Source organism: Pollicipes pollicipes, unplaced genomic scaffold, assembly GCF_011947565.3.
Source record: "Pollicipes pollicipes isolate AB1234 unplaced genomic scaffold, Ppol_2.1 Scaffold_6138;HRSCAF=7277_pilon_pilon_pilon, whole genome shotgun sequence".
NCBI lineage: Eukaryota > Metazoa > Arthropoda > Thecostraca > Pollicipedomorpha > Pollicipedidae > Pollicipes > Pollicipes pollicipes.
In genome coordinates, this window is record NW_023596818.1 from 30,988,144 (window position 1) to 31,009,877 (window position 21,734).

Consider the following 21,734-nt stretch of genomic DNA (forward strand, 5'->3'; position numbering starts at 1 on the left):
CGGGCAAAAATAGTCTTTCTTGTAGTTCAGTACACACAGAGAACTGCGAGTGCTCTTCTCGACCGTCTGACAGCGCTGGCAGCAAGCGCCACGCGGCGGTGCCGCCATCCGGCCCAGCTGTCGCTGCGGACCCCCGGAGCCGGACCGAGGAGCGGACGGGCCGCCGGCGCGCCGCTCGGACGACTGGTCTGCGCCAGGGGCGAGGCGACGGTTATGCACGGGTAGCGCGGCGGCGCGCGACACCACGGCCATGCTCGGGTCCGACTAGATGCCGCCCCTGCTGCCGGGCCTGGCGCCACCCCTGCTGCCGGGCCTGGCGCAGCCCCTGCCGCCGGGCCTGGCGCCGCCCTGCTGCCAGGTCTAGCGCCCGCCTCTGCCCGGTTTGCTTTGGCGCTGCTGTAGGCCTCGCACGCCTGGAAACAAAGTTTCTTCGTTAGTGAAGTTGTCGCCGTCTGTTCGATGTGCTCAGTCCGCCGTGCCCTGGCCCTCACTCACACCGCCGTCCCCAGAGATCACCCCCCACCCACGCCGCTGCCCCCAGATCTGACCCCCTCACCCGCACCGCTGCCCCCAGATCTGACCCTCACCCGCACCGCTGCCCCCGGATCTGACCTTCACCCGCACCGCCGTCCTCAGATCTGACCCCTCACTCACGCCGCCGTCCGGAGAGCTGACCCCTCAGTTGAGCCACCGCACATTACGGGAAGATTAACGAGCAAGCCAGGTGAGCGGCTCCCGGTCGCGTAATTGTCCAGATTTGCATTTCAATGCCACACATCCGACGCGCAAGCAATTACGCCCGTCCGCCAAAGAGGTCAGCCGGGCCCCCTAGCCGGCGGACGCCCCCGAATCGGCTATGCACGCCCACTTGATTGTTTTTCCGCAGTCGGCAGCGATAATTCACGCATTTTTAGGTCGCGCCCAATGGTGCGCGCGCGCGCCGATAATGCCGCCGGCGCCGGCGCCAGCCGTTCGCGCGTTTTTTCTTGACGCGTCTCTGAGGAAGCGCATCGGAAACGGCAGCCGGCGATAGGGGCTGACCCGCGGTTCAGCTGCACGCGCTCTTTCTCCTCTGTTCGGCGCGCCCGCTGGCTGGCGCGGCTGCGCGGCTGGGCGCATCGCTGTCATGGGGAAGCGTGATTGCACAACAAAGAGAAAATTGGAAGCGGATACGTTTTTTTTGAGATTGAAAATGAGCAGCGAAGCTGCCGAAGACGACAGCATTTTGTTTGGCACATGATTTCTTTTGGAAACACGGTGCCCGGTCTGTTATCAAATTATGAGTTTGCCCAGCTCAAACTGATGGTTCAATAACCCATGCAATAGTTGCTGCAGGCTAGGGGCATAGCCAGGGGGACACAGAGGCTATACTCATCCTCTGAGCCGAGGTATCCTGAGCTCAGTACCCTAGGTACACAACAATTTTGCAGGAATTCGGTTCCAATTCGCTGAGCTTCGGAGAAAAATTGGCCTTTACCTCCCTCGTTGAGGAAAATTCTGGCTACGTTCCTACCACAGACAAGACGGGATGGTTCGGTACGTTACTACTATAACAGGGCACAGGAGGCAGCTTCGCGCGCGGGGCACGCTGTGGGTGCGGAGGATGCAACGTGCGTTGTCCGCGCACAGCTCTGGTGAGCAGACAGCGGACGCATGCGCTCGGCTCCAGCGGTCGAGCGGAAGCCGCTCGCCTCCAGCCGCACCCAGTCCGTGACGTCAGCGGATTTCCGGCCGACTGTGGGCCGGTTTCTAGGTTTATCCTCGGCTGACTGGAAGTGACACCTCTCCCCAGCCACCGTTGCTGAGCTCCAGCACTGGGAGGCCATGCCGGGCGCGGGACGAAGGAACCGCACGCTGGACTTCTTGGCAGAGGCCGTCGTTTGACAGCGCCAGGCGAGGCTCGGCGCCAAATTCCTCTCAGTCGGGATGCCGGTTAAACGGGCGAGGGGGAGGGCGGGATAAAACGGGGGCGGTCCGGGCGGGGGCAGAGAGGAGGCCAGACACCCAAACAGTCCTCTGCTCGGTGGTCGATCGCCAGAGCCGCGCTGGGCCGTCCAACAGCAGCCCCGCCCGCATTCAATGTTCGAGACAGGGCGGTGCGATAATGACCCGCCTGGGTGACAGGCGGCCCCGCATCTCCTCCCCTCTCCCTCCCCTCCCCCTCCCCTCACGCCGCCTGTCGGTCCCTTTGTTTTACAGCGGCTATCTCTGAAGCGTCACGTATAATGACCGTAAAATTACACCAATCATGTATGTCTTACTCGACCATAAACTTTTTGCATGCGTTTGGCCGCTGTTGTAATTGTGACGGTGCACTGAAGGCGAGATACCACACTGGACCGGGGACCACACTGGGTGGAGTTGTGCCACCTAGACCGGGGACCACACTGGGTGGAGTTGTGCCACCTGGACCGGGGACCACACTGGGTGGGTACTGCCGCCTGGACCGGGGACCACACTGGGTGGGGTACTGCCACCTGGACCGGGGACCACACTGGGTGGAGTTGTGCCACCTGGACCGGGGACCACACTGGGCGGACTTGTGCCACCTAGACCGGGGACCATCTGGGTGGGTACTGCCACCTGGACCGGGGACCATCTGGGTGGTACTGCCACCTGGACCGGGGACCACACCCCGGTCATGCCATCCGGGGGGACCGGGGACCGGGGACCATCTGGGTGGGTACTGCTTCCTGGACCGGCGACCACGCTAGACATGACTTCCGCCTTCTGGACCGGCGACCACGCTAGACATGACTTCCGCCGCCTGGACTCCCAGGCCCCACACCGGCGGTGGACGCTGTCACCTGGCTCCGGGGCGGGTAAGTGGGGTGGGGGGGGGGGGGGCGTGGGGTGAGGTGGGGAGATACTGTACCCGAACCCACACTGAGGGCAGGGGCGGCGGGGTCACTGCGAACCCGACAGGTCAGCGGCGGCGGTAGTTGCTGAGAGCTGGGCCCGTCCTGCGCCAGTGACCATCACTGCCAGCATTGCTGAGCGGTAGTCAGTGGGAGTCCAAGACCATGCAAAGCTGAAGAGGGTGGAGAGGGGTACAGGGTTTGGAGTCTTTATGCCTTCCAGGAAGACAAATTTTCTGCAAACGCCAATGTGCAACAGGCTAAGCTTTATGGTTGCAGACTGAACGCTACAATTGAAACCACATTAACCGCGTCTGAAAGCCCACGGACCCAAGCATCATGATGAGGTCCTGATGTATGACCATGACGCTGCGATTTGAACATTCAAAAGGAAAATATCACTTAGCCTTACTCACCGTGCCGCAAACTCAATACACCATTAACGAGCCTGCACCATTAAAATTTCATTACAATAATTGCGTTTAATTAAGGCTGCACCAGCCAGGCGGAAACGTGTACAGTGCAGAAGCGAATGGCGGCGGTGGCGGTCATTACCCGACCAAAGGCCAGCTTCATAAAGCAGTACATGACCGTTTTAAAATCGCATGGTGTAAGCGTAAAAGGACAAGTGGTTCAATTTTGCACCATATTTGTTTAAAATCACCATCAAATGGAATGAATCTCAGGTAAGGCAGGTAGCTGTCGGCCCACATACTTCACGCAGATGTAGGATCTCCCGAAAAAAAAACATTGCGCAGGGATCAGAGACAGAACGTATAGCTAGACAAATGCACGCAGGGTTCTGCGGTTCTCACCGGTGGCGAATTTTGGTGAATTTGTTGGAATACTGGGAAACAAAACCAACATGGGAAAATAATGGGGAGCATACGTCGTGGAAATTACAAAGAGATGGAAAGCTTCACTGACACCCTCGCGGTGTTCACTGAATAATCGTGAACGCTGTAGTTTCCTTCTATGAAACCAGTTGGCCACGCCTGGCCGGCGACGGCGGTGCCCCTCACCTCAGTCCGTCTCACGCTTGTAGAGCTTCTGCCGATCATTGAAGTCGCGTAGCCGCTGGTTGTAGTACTCGAGCTGCTGCCTCAGCCTGTTGTCCTCCTCCTGCCGAAACCGAGGGCGTCAAACGCTGACACGGACCGTCGGGTCAGTCGGGGCGGAACTCTTTGGAGGTGTGGGGCCCACCACTCCATGCTTGTTCAACCGGTCCGCAGGGCGCGCGGTGACGGCGGAACCCGACCCGGCCAAGCTCGCGTCGCCGTCGTCAGCGCCCGGCTTGCGCGAACCGATCAGACCAGGCAACGTTTCACAACACGCGAGACCGCGACAGGGTAAGTAACACGTGTTTGCAAGCTGTGCCGGCACACGCCGCGACCCGATGTCTCGAAGGTGCATGCCGGAAGCTTCTGCGAGTGACTCATTGGCCGACCGAAGCCACCCCACCATCTGGCGTAGCCACTGACCTGAGCCACCCCACCATCCGACGTAGCCACTAACCTGAGCCCCTCCACCATCTGATGTAGCCACTGACCTGAGCCACCCCACCATCTGGCGTAGCCACTGACCTGAGCCCCCCCCCCCCCCCCCCCCCCCCACCATCTGGCGTAGCCACTGACCTGAGCCACCCCATCATCTGACGTAGCCACTGACCTGAGCCATCTCGTCGTCGAACTCGATGGCGCCGGTGCCGCTCAGGCTTTCCAGGTTGATGGCTCCCTTCCACCGCACGCACACGCCGTTCAGGATAATGCTCTTGGAAGTCAGGTGCACCTGCGGACGGGACGGGCCCGGTCAGGAGCCGCTCTCTTGACCACGTCCGCTCTCCTGACGCCCGTCAGACGGGTCATCTGTCACGTGCTAGGTGATGTCTGAGACCGGCCACTGTTGCCACGTGATTGACCGATCCCACCGGCCAAAAATCAGTCAGTCAGGTCAGCTTTCGTCCTCGCACAGACACAGGCCAGACGTCAAGTCGGGTCGGAAGCAGCTCCTCCAGGCCCCCGAACGTGCCGTTCACTCGACACAGGTCAACACAGGTCGACAGCCCGACGATCCATGCGCCAACGGTCTGCGGTCGCATTGAGGTTGGCGTCGGCAGACATCAAAGTGAAGCCGGCCGACCTCAGCCGCTCAGTCGGCCCACTTAGCGCCGATCACGAGCTTCATTAACGCCCACCCGCTCAGAGGTCAGCGGTCAGGGCAGGGGCGACGCCAGCGCGGGGGGCCGGGAGGACAAGGGCAGCCCGCCTCACGACGCTCGCGGATGCCCGCTTTTGGCGACTGAGGCCATGAGCAGACGAACGAATTTCGGCGAAGGCTCTGAAGCATTCACCTTGAGCGCAAACCCAACGCCACCAAGGTTAGACATCAATGTCGTGAATGCCAACAGGCAAGGCAGCCCCGAACTCGACCGCCGCTTCGTAAGGCGCTTGCCGTCAGTGAGTGTTGAACGCACAACCTCACCGACGCCAGCCGAGAGCGGCACTCTCGAATCCATAGCGCATCCCGCGTCTCGCCACGGACGTACCGGTCCAATTACCCGGTTTACATGGGCAGCCGAGGATAATTCGAATTAAGATCGGAACGGATCATGCGACGTTAACCCTCTCGGCGAGGGGCGTTTACATGGGCGAAACCGGCTTTACGTCGGATTAACGGTCGATAGTTCGATCCCGCTTAGTTCGAATCAAGGAACGGATTATGGGCGAAAACTGCGCTTTTGAGGCGAACTGAACAAAACAAGAAGAAAAAATCCGGTACTCTGCGTATGGATGGCGAATGTCACGAGCCATGGTGGGCGCGAGACAGCTTTGAGGGCGAGGAGGAAGATGGACTCCGTTGGAAAAATGATCTGTGCGGGACTCAAAGGCTTTATAGCTACAGCACAAGCCATAGCACTTGAAACACAAGAGTTGCGCAGTCAGCACTGCCAAATCTGTTATATAAGCAGTGTTATATGCAAATTTTTACTAGCGGGAAACTTTGGCTAGCAGGAAATCAATATTTTCTTGTATTGGCCAATGACACTCACAAACTTACCACACTCATATCAGTATGCCACCCAGCATCATGTCATCTACTTTGCGCAGCCCAAGAAACACATTACCTACTCCCACACTAATGCATTTATGAGCAGCCTGCAACAGTGAGCTAAGCTACAGAAATGACTCATGAATGCTACATAGTTAGTGGCAAAAATTGTGTAACTATGTTGTCTTTACCCATCCAATGCATCATCAGTACCTGAGGGCAGCATTGCCATTTAGACTTGGCATGGGCTGGCAAGTCAGAATGCAGCTATTTGCTTTCTTGACATACTAGGGTTGAAATACTGCTTTGATATCCTTGCAGTCAACAGCATTGGCTGATGTGGACTGATGGCTAGGTGGCACAAACAGCTGTGTTTGCACAGTCCAAAGATCATTACATGTGAACCAGCCCCAGAGCTGTCATGACAAAAGCAATCTGGGCTCAAAATTCATAACAAATGATTAATTATAACAACAGCTCAATTATCCACCTCATGGTTTGCAAAGATACATGTCACAAAAAAGCACCAAGCTAACATATTTACTCCCCAGTGCAAAAACAGGTAATGATGTGCACCACAGATGTTCTCTGCACATCATGTGGCATTATGTTAGGTGTACTTAGTTTATGCACTGTTTTCTTCCACATGAAATGCACAAACCTGGATTTGGCAGAGTACTGATGACAGCTATTTTCATCCAGTGCTCACATTTGCTTTCTTGACATTTTGGAACCATCACTGGGCAATTTTGGTCCCATCATTAAAAAAAGTTCACATTCTGCACTGACTGCAATGATCTATTGCCTATATTTGTTGATCCTTTGCATAATGCAGGAATTATTGAGTTACCTATCTCACACACATTAAACCGACAAGCAACAAACAGCCCAATCACATCAAAAACAAATATCCCAGCCCCCGCTTCCTTGCCATTTGGTCTACCAGTGTGATGTAACTTCATATTTCCTTGATGAGCCAGTCACCAATATCCAGCACATCCCTCCTGCCAATAGGTGGTCAACCAAATGTTCAAGTCACAGGAGGAATGTCTGCAAAATCAATCCTGGGGCATTTATGTATTCACTTAGTGAAAGAAACTATTGGTACTCCCTGCAAGAATTGTTGAACAGTTGAAGTACCTTCCTCATGGCCTGCAAAGACACCCATCACAAAAAAGCACCAAGGTGACATATTAAATCACCAGTACAAAAACAGGTGATGATATGCAACCCAGACGCGTTCTCCATGTAGCATGTGCCATCGTGTTAGGTGTTAGTTTATGCACTGTTTTCCTGCACATGGAACACACAAACTTGGATTTAGCAGAGTAATGATGACAACTATTTTCATCCAGTGTACACATTTGCTTTCTTGCTGTTCTGACCCCGTCATTGGGCAATTTCGGTCCTACCATCAAAAAAGTTCACATTCCGAGCTGACTGCAATGATCTATATTTGTTCATCCGTCATATCATGCGGCAATTTTTAAGCTACCTTTCTCACACAAATTTAACTGACAAGCAACCAGCATCCTAATTTAAGGAACATTTGCAAAAACACTCCTGGGGCCTTTAGATATTAACTTAATGAAAGAAACTTGGAGGCATTCTCTGCAAGAATTTTGAGCAATCCCAAAATTAAAGTGAGAACAAGTCAAAGCTATATAAAATGACCATATTACCTCCATCTGGCTTTTGGAAGCATGGAGCCTGCCCCAGATGTAAATTAATCTAACCTTTAGGCGGAAAGACAACACCAAACACCGCCGACGCCTGCTGTCTGTATAGATCACGCGCCTAGCAAGGCTAAATTACGTGAGCATTTCTGTGCTGCTAGCCACTCAAGGCCCTCAATAATAAGAGCAGTTTTAGCAGCATGGTGTCAACTTCACCTTCTTTCTCTTTTCCTTTACCATCTTGGACTTGGACCGTCTCGAGCAATACCTAAAAACCCGTGGAAAAGCGGCAACACCAAACAAAGCTGAAATGGCCATGAACAGAACTGCGTGCGCCAGGCATTTTTCTTTTTTTTTTGTTTAGACAGCTGACGGCCGGATAATTCGGACGAAATCCCTTCCTGAACGGATGATCCTCTCACGGGAAGGGATTTCCTCCGGCGCACGATTCGAATCAGCGGAACGGCGCGTGAGTGTATACATGGGCCGGATAGTTCGGATCGAGGACGGGTCCCGGCTCAATTCGAATCACAGCTGCCCATGTAAACAGGGTAAATGAGAGCCCTCTGGAGCGTGCGCGCAGTTCGTCTCGGTCGGCGCGCGCGCCGCCCGCCGCGCGTGCTCGCGCCAGAGCGCGCCGGCTGAGAATGGAAACGCCCCGCCTGATGCTGTGCACACGCTTTCCCGGCGGCGACTGTCGTTTGGCTCCAACGGTGGGAACGGCCCGCACGGGCGGACTCAAGCCACCGGCGCGAGGGTCTGGCAGCTTCCTTCGATGACCGCGGTGGAATGAGTGAAGGACTGAGAAAATCGTAAAATGTGCAGGTGTGCAAAGTTGCTATCCCATCCACAGATGTGATCTTGTTCTGAATACTCGTTGGTTTTGGGATGAGCGATCTTTCACAGTCGGGCTTTTCCAATTGAACAACATGAAATATTCTCTTACAGGCAAAGTGAAAGTGCTCAATGTCACTGGAGAAAGAAAGCCAGCCGAGCGAACTCAAACCCGACCACAAAGCCTAACGAGTGCACTCATGGACCCACCATGTTGGACAGAAAAGTTTTGCATTCATTGTCTGGCAGAAGGAGCAGACGGCTGAGAAGGCCACGCCCACATTCAAACACTCAAAAGACGCCAGACGGCGGGCGTCCGCCTGAGCAGCGGAGCGCAATATCTTGTCGGCTGTTATCTCACAATCGCTATCACAGGATAGAGCCCCAAGTCTCCGAAGTCCCTATATTGCAGACTTTGGGCGAGCGGTCTGAACTGAGGCCGTCAGCATGGAAATCCATCACCGGATGGTTGGGCCAAGCGGTGTGCAGCCTGACTCTGTCTTAAGCGGAGAGTGGAGGCGGTGTGCAGCCTGACTCCGTCTTAAGCGGAGAGTGGGGACGGTGTGCAGCCTGACTCTGTCTTAAGCGGAGAGTGGAGGCGGTGTGCAGCCTGACTCTGTCCTGAGCGGAGAGTGGGGGCGGTGTGCAGCCTGACTGTCTCAAGCGGAGAGAGGCATGGCCTGTTTTACAAGCTCTTCGCCGCTAGGTCTGTCTTGCCACGATTTCGACCTTTTGAGTTTGTCGCATTGTGATTAGAGGGTCGGCCGTGGCAAGCCAACCCCAGTGTCCAATTGCAGCTCATTTTATGTCCAGGGGGCGCCAAGCGAACCAGAGCCGTAGCCCTCTGTCGGAGCACAGCGCTTTCCGTGGTCAGCCGACCCAGGAGTGGATCAATTCCAAATTCATGTGCCGGTATTGGCTGGTTTTTGTCATGGCTTCATGCTTCAAACCATCCTCCGTTTCGCGGAACTGTAGTGCTCAGGCGAAGGGTACTCAGCTCTGACTCATGACTCCTGAGTCTCGTTTTACGGACATTCTGATGCATATCAGTAAAATGGGCAAGCATGGAACAGTTCGCAACCCTAGTGCCAAGGGGGCAATAAAGCCATGGTTGCTAAGTGCCATAAACCCATAACACTCAGGGGCAGCCTGTAACATTGACAAGCAAGCGATTTTTCTCTTGGCATTTGCAAGCAAGAACAACGGCAAACCCACAAGATGGCGGCTGCGGACCCGGGCGGAATGTGACGCACGCGCCCCATTCAGGACACCGCGCCTGGATCACCGTGGATCAGGGGCGTCTGTCGCACCTGACGCGGCCGGGTGATCCGTGGATCAATGTCCAGGCCGCGCCGCGCCCATAAACCCCGCCTCATATCCATAAAACCCGTGGGCCACGCCGTTACCGCCCGCCGCTTTACGAGTGGACAACCACTCGCCGACCCCTGCCGAGATGACACTTTAATTACCTCAAACACAAATTTACCCAATTACGGCGCATCTGGGCCACGCGCCGGCCGTGCTGCACGCGGCACGCGGCGCCTCTCGCACGGCATGGCACGTGCACGGCTGCAGGTAAATGTTTGATTCGACGCACCTGGCGGGTCGCGCGGCGCCGGACGCCGTGAACGCCGCACAACTGGTCCCCCTGTCCCCGCGCCCCGTTTGTTTTCTTATGCTCCAATGGCGCGAGATTTATGGCGGCCGATGGGGCGGCTCTCTTGACGCCGAGGACTCTGTTTATTATCTGCCGCGCCGTGTTGGCGCGTCCCGGCGCGCCGACGCGCGCTCCCGCCGGCGCGCCGGTAAACGGCGCGAAATGGCGCGGCCCGGCAGTGGACCAGCCGGCGGCGGAGAAGTCGACACATGCCGGCGCTGGCTTCTCGACTGCCTGTCTTGTGTCGACACTGATATTAAAACAGGCTCTATTGCCCGCCCAGACATATACAGCGGGCAGGAGCGTGCATCGCGAAGGCTTTTGGCCGAACCTTGGCATTTCAGAAACCCGCGAGTGATGTCTGTGGCCAAAAGCCATTCGTGGAATATGCGTTCGGTCAGCACGACGTGCTCGGTCAACGGTGAAGAACCACATCAGTTATGTTCATTTGGCTCGGTGATCTCAAAACATTTTTGTGAGGAGCCATGAGGCAGCTCACTACGCGTTTCGGTGGCGGACGCTTGAGTGGCCAGCAAGAGCTACCCGTCTTCCCGGCGAGTCAGAAAGCAAAGGCACCAGCAGCTGAACCACACTCTCCCTTTCAATTTAACCTAGCCAAATCGTTATTTTCGTGGACCAAATCTAGTCCTGAAATTGGTCTCACCTTCCTAAGGCTGCCGCAAACCTTCATTACCTGGTGCGACCCTTCCCATAATGTCCATGCAACTTCCATCCATTACGCTAGCCGCCGCCAAACCGCACGAGAAGTAATATACCTCGCCGAAATCACCCCCCCCCCCCCCCACCCACCCAACACCTGGCTCATCGCTTCCACAAAAATGCAATAAACCCGGAATGCAAATCAGCCCAGCTGCACGTATGTACGCATGACCGGCGCTGCCGGAAGCACGGCTCGGATCCCAGCTCACCGCGCCGCGCGCCGGCCTCTCACCGCGCCGCCTTTGAGCGGCCGGTGCCTCTGCACGCCTCGACGCTGCCGCGCGCCGCGATTGCCGGCGGTGAATGGGCGACGCGGCGGGCGGCGTATTCGGCGCAGGTCACGCGGATGCGCCGCGGAACTGATTGCCGTCGACTCTGGCGCTCTGAGAGCCAGCTAGGTGCGAGGAGACGCGGCTGGAGCCTGGCTTGTGCGCGGCTCGCTCAGGGTATTGGGACTACCAAAGACGCGTTCCTATGTTATTTGTCGCAGTACTGGCAGAAAAAGTGGACATCAATGATCCACTTTTGAAAAAAAACATGAACAACTGTTCGAGTACCGCTTCTCCACCCAGGAGTTCAGAACCACCCAGGTGAAGTGCCAGGGCAGACTCCTTTAAACAGGTTATTATTTCTACCAATCCCCACATGCCCAATGTTTTTTACGGAACGGTGGAGGGGGCTATGTTCAACACCGACATCACGCTGCCCACCACATCTGTCGCATCATCAGCACCGATAAACTCGTCACAGGTCCAAGGCCGTGGGCTCAGATGTTCTGTGAGGCGTTATTTTCCATCCCGCGCCATACACATGCTAAATTTCGCAATTGCTGGGGTTTGTCTCCTTCATCTTTTAGAGAGGGGGATGATGATGCCCTGGTCGGTGACCAGGGCACGTACGGATGTGTCGGTGAGCTCTGGGTTGGGGGTGGAGGTGGGGTACTTGTCTCCTCCGTCTATTGAGTTAGTGGGGTCTATGACCAGGGCGCGGACGGGCCGTGTCCGTGCCTCAACTGACGCGAGACCCCGCTGGGCTTTGTGTTGGCTGTTGCAACGGCCTGCGGTTCTATGAAAAGTGGTTGCTCGACTCGGGGTTCCGCTCTGAAACTGAGGGGCACTCTCTCAGGTACCGCCCGTCTCCAGAGTCTCTCTCTCTGACCCTTCGCACTGGTTTGCTGGTTTGCTGGAAGTCGCTTAAACCAGCAACCAAAAACGAGGCAATAAGTCCCGGGCCCAAACCTTGAATACAAGTGTGGAGTGGTACGCACCGGTTGCAGTGCATTTTGCAGTGCATGCCAGCTGAGAAATTACCATTCGGCAGACGCCCAGCTCAATGGTTTGTCGCGCGAAAGCACCACAAGCATGTGATTTACGTCTCGAGTTGTGTTGATTTATGGCGTTGTTCAAATTACCGTATCCCATTAAGTAGCACACAAACACCTACTTCCCTGCCCGGTGGTTCGAATTAGCCGACTATCCTCGTCAGACATGGAGGCTCACTGTGGCAGCATTCGTGACTAGCTGAGACAACCTCATGGATTATGAGTCTGCGGCTGGCGAGAGCGAGGCAGACCTCAGCGCAGACTTCGTGGAAATCGGTCAGTTAGGCGGGTGAGAGCCTAGAAAACCCTACTGCTGACAGTGACAGAATGTAGCTTTAACCACTCACGACATTTTCGAATAATTATCAGTGACGGTTAACATGACAATGCCAGCCAGTAAGATGCTTTAAGGGATGGTCGAGGAGACAGCAGGGATAGGACCTGTCATCTCTTACCATGTGCATGACACCACAAGCTGGACACCAGGGACCATGACGACGGCACGAGCTCTGTGCCATTTGGCTGTTGTTTAGCGGTCCCTGGTGCTTGTTGCGGGACCCAGCAAAAAGCCAAAACAAGCAAAAGACAAAACAAAAACACACAACAAAACAGAAAATCTCCTCATTTCAGGATGGCATGGTTTTCGGCCCCGAGAAATCTGATAAATATCCGCTTGTGGCCATGTTCCCCTTCTTTCCACAAACTTAATCTCATAAACCCTAAGTAAGCTAATGTGGCGCGGCTTAATCACTAACTCGTAGTGAGTGCCAGTTCGGGGTGGGTACCCCCTTCTCTCCACCTCCCCCCCCCCCCAACACACTTTCGTGGGTCCCGGTTCGGTGACGGGGACGTTGTGAACAGACCAGACCATGCGACCGGATCAAAGGCACGCTAGGAACCCCGCTCTCCAACCTTCCCAAGGTGTTCGAGCTTTAACATGGCGTCTCTAGGTATGGTGTAGAAGCATTTCAAGATCCAAACAGCATCATCAGCTTTGGAAAGCTCCACCCCTCCACCTCCATCTCTACCGAAAAAGGCCCGACAGTACATGTGGGGCAATGTGAGCATCCCAGTGGCGTATTTCGGACGCGTTCTGCCGAGGGAAAATCATTTAGCAGCTAATTACCTCTTCGATAATCATCCACAGAGTTTCTCCATTTGGTTTCGGACAGTCCGGAAATCGTCCCCAGATTCGCCTCCCATGAGCCATACACAGCCAACGGTCATAGCCATGCTCAGCGAAAACAGATTGTCCGTCTTGACCATGCCCTGAAAATCGTCGGGGATTCTCCCTGGGTGCGATAAATTATCTGGGATAATTTTTTGTGTTGGCAGTGCAGAACACCATTCTGAAGACTTCCAACATAATTTTCAGGGGTAATCTGCCGGCCGAGCGCACCTTTCTTCCGTGACCAGGCCGCGGCGACTGTAGAAACTCGCCGTAGTTGGCGACCAAAACGAATTTCTTCCGTGACCAGGCCGCGGGGAATGTAGGAACCCGCCGTAGTTGGGGACCAAAACGAATTTGGCTGTTTTGCCTACAACGTCATACAGTTAATAGTGATCCTTTCTCCGGCATGGGTGGGAAATATTGGATGCACCCAAGTTGAAACCCCTGGCCCATGTCGCCGGCGGGGGAGGGCGCAAGAGCCCGGTTCCTACGCCGCCGTCAGATTTCCCGCCGGCGTGGTAATACGGCACACGCGAAGAATGCGTCCGGTGGTGACTTTAATGGGTTGTTCATGCACCGAAACACAGAAACATGATTGCAACGTCGCTACACAAAGTTATGCACGTGTGTTCGCAGTTGTTCAACTGCATGGGTGCGAATGAACAACTGCTATAAAGAGCGTGCTGTCGCCGTAAAAATTAAATCGCCATATGGGCTGTGATTGTTTCCCCAGAACCGTGCACGAGTCACGAGCGCTAGCGAGCGTTCAACCTATGGGCGTCGGTCTCGAAAAAGGGGTGGAGGCGGGGGGGGGGGGGGGGGGTCGCGAAATCTTTATATTAAAAAGGAAATAGCGGTAAACACTGGGACATATCAGATTTTAAGGTTGGGTCTGGTCTTCCAACAAACAACTGACCGGAACAAATGCTTGAACAAAGTACCGCCCCCGGCGCATTTCTCTTTTTCAATTTAAACTCGCTATCAAACAAGCTGCAAAACGAATCCGCAGGACAGGATGATGAAGACGATCATTTTAAGGCTCCCAACGAGCAAGATTCTCTTGCACCTAAATATATGACGGGAAATAATATTCGAGGACTATTTCTCATTGTAAGACTATATATTTCTTTCCTCCAATTGATGAAAGGCAATCTCGATGAATCATGTGCAAATAGCGCAGCCAGCCAAGATTATTCTTCATGACAAGACCTCTGGAATAATGTTGTCCAAATAGCGCGGCGTGAAAGATAAGATCTGTTGGAAGACCGGTGCGGCTGGCGACGGGCGCGCCGGCAATCGTCGTGTGGCAGGTGCCGTGACCACTTGGTGCAGGTGTGAGGCCGGCACGGGGCTCACGACCGGGTCACGTAGGTCTTACGCCGGGCTTAACACATACATTCACATACAGACACACCGACAGATACATTACAGACAGATACACAGATACAACACATACATTCACAGACAGACACACGCACACACACACACACATACATGATAGTTACAGTATCCCCGGATCTGATCACCATGTGCCTTATGGCAGGAGGGTCGGTATTTTAACAGTTGACGGAGCCATGTACAGGTACAAAGCCTTGTCAAGGACATCACGTTGTCATGGGAAACCAAATAGGTCACATCTTCCAACATGCGATGCGTTCGTTTTCAGCCAAATGCGACGCCACCGGGTTTCATAATTGCATTACGGAACTTGTGCCGCCATTTTACTGCCAAAAGAGAGCTGAGCGTTGCTAAGTACATCTTTGCAGGTGTTTCGGAAAGAAAACTGCTTCTCATGTCGCAAAATAACCCCAGCAGTCATGGCAATTAATCTCCATAATCAGCTGCCAACGACGCCTACTTAATTACTAGTTCAAAGGGCGTGCGCATTGGTCATGGAGCCGTCTACTTCCACCACATTGCAAACAGAAAACGAAGCTGTGTTTGCCAGGCGCCGCCGTCAAGACCCCCTCCTCAGACCCACGCAGTGTCTCTCTGGCCTCTAGGCGCAACCGTCCGATCGGCGAGAATAGGAAAACCATCGACTCCGACGGACAGAGTGGGGGGGGGGGGGGGGGGAGGGGGGATCGGCAGCGCTGGCCCGGCGGCACGCGCACAGTGCTCAGCATGCGCGTCCAGCGGCCAAGCTGGCCCCGGCGGGTCGCGGGATCAGCGTGCAGACCGCGTCTCAGCTTGCTTACCGTCCCAAAACGGCACGGATTTACTCTGTACCGGATGCGCCGGCCGGCGCGGCAGCGGTAACCAGCTACCGATTCAGAGTTGAGGGCTGTGAACGTTTTAGGTCAATTCTATTCATACGGCAATTTTCATTAAGTTTATCTTTATGCCCCATGATGAGATAATTTGGATGGGCGAAGTCATTCCGTCCGCCTCGCCGGTGGCTCCGCCCCTGCCGGCAGGAATGTACGAGCAATCGATACCAGGAGTAAAGGGCTGCTCATGCAGGGGAAGGACGGTGGTGCTGATACGAGGAAAGCATTGGACTGGCCCGTAGCGCTCCTTTCTTCTACAGCTAAAACGCCAAACAAGACTGAAACGATTCCGCCTACTGCAATCAGCTCTTTTGTTATGTACATCGAGAAGCTGCCGCATGCTTCCTTGGTTTATGTGGCAATGTTTCCTCTTTGTCAGAAGACTTCTCTCAAGCCGATCATAACTCTGCAAATGTTCGGCCACGGCATGGACCGCATAAAAAGTGAGTCCGTGGCAGCGGTGTTCTTGGCTTTGGCGGTGTCCGCCGCGGCTGACCCAAGGCGTCGCTTCTAAACACAAAGAGTAACACTGACATGCTCAGTCATTCTGGATTTGCGGGCACTCCAAACTCCTAATTAGAAAACTCATTTCACTTATCGTCCCAGGAGAAACAAAAGCAGAAAACCTGTTTGTCAGGCGCGATCGCTGTACGCCGGCGCCAGCGGGAGCAGTCCCCGGCGTGTTCGGTCGGGCGCACCGCACGCCGACGACCCGGCGACACTCACCATGCCAGGCTCCTTGGCGAAGTCCACGTCCGGCGCCCGGGCCGTGTAGCCGTTCGGTGATATGTCGAACTCCAGGATCAGGTTCAACCCGTTCTGGGTCAGCGCCTGGGGGAGGGGGGGGGGGGGGGGTCGGCTGGGTCAGAGCCCGCCGGTCGGACCGTGCAGCCAGTCTCAGCGCGCCGCGTCCCTGAGCAGCAGCTGTTGATGCTGCAGACGGCCTCCGCTCGACATATGTTGTTCTTCCGTTGTTGGCAATCTTTCTACGCAGCTAGGCCAGGTACATAGGTGACAGTTCGGTGGCCTTTTGACCGCGCGCACTAAACGTGCACTCCGCAGCCCTCTCCATATGGGAACGAGGCCATTTTCGGACATCTAGCGTAAGCAACCGGTCAGGTCCGTGACTTCCCAGTGTGTCATGACAAGCCCTGCCTCGTGCCACCGTAATGCCCGCCACGCGAGGTGGTGGGCCTTGGCCAGGGCCTGTTTTCATAAGATTTCGCGCAGTCATGCTACAACACGCAGTTCTAAATCGTACCGCGTAAGCACGTGACCCGAAAGCCTATCAAGCTTACTTCTACTCTGAAATCATTCTGCTAATCAGCAGGCGTCGTTGAAACTAAGCCATTCACGACACGCACGGCGGTCTTCGGCGTGAGTCAAAATTGCGCGGGTTTTTCCGTCCAGTTCTAGAAATCAGAGCCGGGTGGGTCTCTCCACCGCCTCCTCAACTATGAGCGCCCGCCGACCTGTCGTGGATCAGGAGAGCCATCAGCGGTTCACCGGCGGTCCAGCATGCTCACCAGTTCGGTCCTGCCGTTGGTCTTCAGGTCGCTCTGGAACTTGGCGCGGCGCTCCTCCATCGGCCGCTCGCGGTGACCCGTGTAGCGGCCCTGGGGGCACGCGGCCAGGTCAGCACCGGCGGCGCCGGGTCACACAACTCACGTTCGAGCGAGATCAGCGGCGGATGCTTGCGACACATGAATGCGTGTTCTTCGCCTGAACACAAGGTAATTCTGCGGAAGCGTGGCGCTCATCGATTAGTGACATGAGGTTTCTGCGGGCGTCCGTCGATCGCTGACGTGAGAGTTCTGCGGGTGTTCGTCAATTGGTGACGTGAGGGCTCTGCGGGTGTTCGTCAATTGGTGACGTGAGGATTCTGCGGGCGTTCGTCGATCGCTGACGTGAGGGTTCTGCGGGTGCTCGTCGCTGCCTTCCAAAGACACGTGCTAGATCCAACAAAGCTGAATTATTGCGAGAGGCGGTAACCTCAAACAATTAGTGAACAACGCAATGGGTTTGCCCTGCAGTTGTACGCGCAGCAAGTGAAGTTCTCTTTAACAGCGCACAGAGCTTTTGTGCCAACACTGTTCAGGATTTCCATGGCAGAACAATGCGGTGCAAGGATGTAACTAGAAATTTTAAAATAATGCTGTGTAATTATTCATGATAATCGACTGGACTTGCGCCCCACCACGTTCATAAAAATATCACGACACGGACATTACCTAGGACACTCGTGGCCAACGACAGCACATTTCCTTTACCGAGCGAGCTCAGAAACGTGACGCAGATAGCATCGCTTCACCGCAGAGAGTCAGGTGCGTTGTCCACAGCTCAACGTCGACCACCTTATGCATTCTTGTGCCATGCAAACGAACAAAAAATGCGTCTGTCACGCTGAAGTGCACGAGGCGCATTGAAAAGACACATTGCTCCGAAGATAGACCAGCCGTCGAGCTGTTTGACTTGCAGATCGCCTTGAAATACGGTCCACTCTTTCGGGCCCAGGCCAGTCCCGCTGGCGATGATGGATGGCTTCAGGACAGATCAGGACCGGGCCGACGGCAGAGCCGGCGCTCGGGGCCGGCCACGGCGCGTGGTGGCGTGAAGCACGAGTCCGCGGGACCGTCGGACCAGGGACCGCTACCAGTGCGGGGCATAGTAACCAGAATGCCATAAGCCTTGACTTTTAACAAGACATGTTTTAGGAAGTCCTGACAAGAACCACAGGCAAGCGCACCACGCGGACCACCACGCTGGCCGTCCCACGCGGTGACTGTACACCAGCCATTGGTGATCTAGACAAGTGCCTGCTATTGAGGGCCTGACGCCCAGATAATCTGTGGTGGGGCGGCTGGCGGCTTGGACCGTCATGACGGGCAGCGGCCAGGTCGGGTTTGCAGTAGGTGCCCGTGCCAGGTCCGCGGTGTTCTGGGACCGGCAAGGCCGCGGCCGGGCACACACAGTCACCGGCTGATGCAGCGGGTGCCCGTGCCAGGTCCGCGGTGTTCTGGGACCGGCAAGGCCGCGGCCGGGCACACACAGTCACCGGCTGATGCAGCGGGTGCTCGTGCCAGGTCTGTGGTGTTCTGGGACCGGCAAGGCCGCGGCCGGGCACACACAGACACCGGCTGATGCAGGGGCGCCCGTGCCAGGTCTGCGGTGTTCTGGGACCGGCAAGGCCGCGGCCGGGCGCACACAGACACCGGCTGATGCAGGGGCGCCCGTGCCAGGTCTGCGGTGTTCTGGGACCGGCAAGGCCGCGGCCGGGCACACACAGACACCGGCTGATGCAGGGGCGCCCGTGCCAGGTCTGTGGTGTTCTGGGACCGGCAAGGCCGCGGCCGGGCGCACACAGACACCGGCTGATGACAGCAGGGCCGGCCGATTCCCGGAATGTCCGCCCCACTAATACAAGGAAAACATGACGGTGGAAAAGAGTGGCGGCGCTGGGCACGCCTCAGAACCAGTTTGACATGACGGTGACGTCAGAGGTGGGACCGGCGGCCGGCGGCTTCAGGGGCAGGGACAGGGCGCTGCGCAGATGGCCGTACAGTGCTGGCGACGAACCGACAACATGATGGGGACCTGTGGAGGGTGTGACCACCGCGATCGGTGGCGTGCGGGCGCCAGCAACAACTAACGCTTTGGAAGATCGAACTCTGCATTGCGCGGCGACGCCTGTAAGCCGAATAGCGCCGAGCACTGTTTTAGCGCCGTCTGTTTAGGCATTCCGCTGACCAATGGTACAGCGCAAATTCCGAATTCCATGTGGTCGGCAAAGTCAGGCGACAGTTCACTTCGAACGCTTGACTTGAAACACCGTCTGTTAAGCTACTCCACTGTTGAAATTTGGAGTTTCATGTGGGCGGCAGAGTTATCACGCATTCTTCTAAGTCAGGCGGCAGCTAGAATTTCCGGTAACGCCGATATCACAGACCCTTGTCTTCGGGATTTTCCTAGTCAATTCATGACTGTGCATTTACCTCCTGCGAAGGAAATGACCAGTTCAGCACCGGGGGGAAGGTCTGTTTAGATACATTGAAACCATCACTTCCACGACATTACTGGCTGATAGCTTAAGGACGCCGTGCGTTTCGGGTTCATTCGTCCCACACAACGCCAAAAGCCTAATGCTAATCAGTATCGTACTAATTGTGGAGGACTGCATCCACTTCGTGCTCCCCTACGCCCCCCCCCCCCCTTCCCTTCCCCCCCCCCGCTCAGTCTAAGTCACGTCGCCCAGAGCGCCTTCTCCGTGGCCATCTGCGGTCGCTGGTATCACAATGTGGATCATGTAAACGGTTAGATCATTTAACACGTTCTTTCCTGCCTTGGGAGGAGGATTTTTCAAGCATAATATTCGCCCGGCTCATGCATACTTGCAGAGAATTTAACAGGGTTGGGGAGAGTGGCAGACGGGTAATTTTGAAAGATAAGTTGTTAGGGCTGAGAGTAGAAAAATGGTTAAATCTATACGCAACATGGCACAAAAACATGTTTCTTTCCGAACTTGACCACCTTTCTCCTCAAGGTGTGGAACTCACCCAAACTAGAAAGAAAGGCATTCTCCTGAGAGTTGCCACTATTTTCTGAGAAAATTTAATCAACGTGCTTAAATTGAAGCTATACTGCGACTGCATTGATACATGGACGAAAACGTGACACGAACCGATGGAGGAAGGATTGTATTATGGAACAGTGAACAGCACTACACCTATCCCGTTGCAGGAAACTAAACAGATATTGTATTTATGTGACCACTGCCATAAAAGCATTTCAATTCTTTTCAGTAAGTCTGTTGCAAAGTTATGGACAATATTCGCTCAACTATGACAGTGAAAACTGTTGTTTTCATAGCACGACACGTGCTGTGCAGAGCCTGACGGACGGACTACATGTCTGGTTCCAAGTGGGGACAGATAATTATTATGATGATCGTGATTTTGCGCCTCACGATCTTCTAGGGTCGTTTAGAGACGGAGATGGAGGCAAAGACAGCCCAAAAAATCAGAACACGGCTCGACACATGTTCCTGCTGAATGCATAGTGCTCCGTGATTGCTCATCACCAGGCGGGGGATGGCGATACACATACGGAAACACCTCCTTCGGCATGGGTCAGTGACAAGGAGGTCACCAGAACAGTACGCGCCGACACTTCTCGGCTCGAGACTCACCTCGGAGGCGCGCGTCACCTTCTTAAACCAGTCATCCTGCTCGAACTTGGCCTTCTGGTCCGAAACCACGCGTGGCACTTTGAACGTGAACTTCTGCTTGGGCTGCTCGTAGATACCGGCGGACTCGTAAGGCAGCATCGCCGACAGTGACGCCATGACACCACGCCGCGTCAGCACTGACTGGCCAGCCGAGCGCGCCGCGCGGCCGCGCCTCTGACGTCACTCGCCCCGCCCCCGGCCCCGCCCATTGGCTCAGTGATGGCCAATCAGCGCACGAAATACGTCGAGACGGCTGCGTAGGTGGCAGCACGGGGTGCGTGGTGACGCCCTGAGTCAGTAGGCGCGTCAGAGATGTTCGCGGAAGGCCGGAGCTGGAATGTCCGCTCGGTGGGGGAGGTTCCGGCGCGTTCCGGAAGTGGTGCGCCCTCCGCCGGGGTCGAGAGATGCCTGGCTCTGTCGAGTGTAGAGTTACGCGACTGGCAAGGGCGCCTCCTCAACGTACGTCTTGAGGCATTCGAAACGCATTTGTGTCGAAGGCCATGTACCATAATACCATGGAAGCGTTGCCGGAATAGCAGTCGGGTCTTTTCCTGATTATGTGAAATTGTCGCCAAAATTTCTGGTAATGAGATGCTTGGGCGACACCTGCAACTTACCTACCTAATCTTACATCGCCTCGGTCCAACCATGTCAGCAATTATAGCAATTAAGGAGACCTTGGGTACGGGAATGAAAGTTATCAGCAGTTTCCAACAGCATATTAAATTTTCTTTATTTAATGCAAACAAGTTGCACCTTAAGCTCCAGGTGTTTCGACTGCATCAACTGAGGTGGGTAACAAATACACGTGCCTTTCGGTATTGAGAGTTTCACATCTTATAAGAAACAAGTCGAGCCCGGTACGGGTCGTCGAGACACTTCGGTCTACCCGTGCGAGTCTCGCACTACTCTTAGCGTGATACAAGGCACCGGATGTTAGAAGGTGGGAGCTTAA

General features: G+C 55.2%; 2 protein-coding genes across 2 annotated transcripts in view; one reads left to right on the top strand and one right to left on the bottom strand.

Moving 5' to 3' along the window:
* The window catches only part of LOC119105569 (uncharacterized), a 3,411-nt gene extending 2,800 nt beyond the window's left edge, over nt 1–611 (top strand). Inside the window, exon 3 of the mRNA XM_037229029.1 lies at nt 575–611. Within this exon, the coding sequence (XP_037084924.1) occupies nt 575–611 (37 nt within the window). The remainder of the gene's footprint in view (nt 1–574) is intronic.
* LOC119105570 (protein big brother) lies at nt 293–20,907 on the bottom strand. Its single transcript, XM_037229030.1, has 6 exons — nt 20,741–20,907; nt 17,082–17,171; nt 16,282–16,386; nt 4,527–4,667; nt 3,881–3,980; nt 293–413 (listed from the first exon to the last, which is right to left on the bottom strand). The coding sequence occupies exons 1-5, from the start codon at nt 20,894–20,896 to the stop codon at nt 3,882–3,884; spliced, it is 591 nt and encodes a 196-aa protein (XP_037084925.1). The 5' UTR covers nt 20,897–20,907; the 3' UTR covers nt 293–413; nt 3,881.
* Between the last annotated feature and the right edge of the window lie 827 nt (nt 20,908–21,734).

Coding starts and splice junctions, on each gene's coding strand:
- LOC119105570 (XM_037229030.1), bottom strand. CDS start 20,896: ATGGCGTCACTGTCGGCGATGCTGCCTTACGAGTCCGCCGGTATCTAC. Junction 16,387..17,081: donor CCAACGGCAGGACCGAACTG/GTGAGCATGCTG, acceptor CCCCTCCCCCAG/GCGCTGACCCAGAACGGGTT. Junction 3,981..4,526: donor TCGACGACGAGATGGCTCAG/GTCAGTGGCTAC, acceptor CGGTTTCGGCAG/GAGGAGGACAACAGGCTGAG.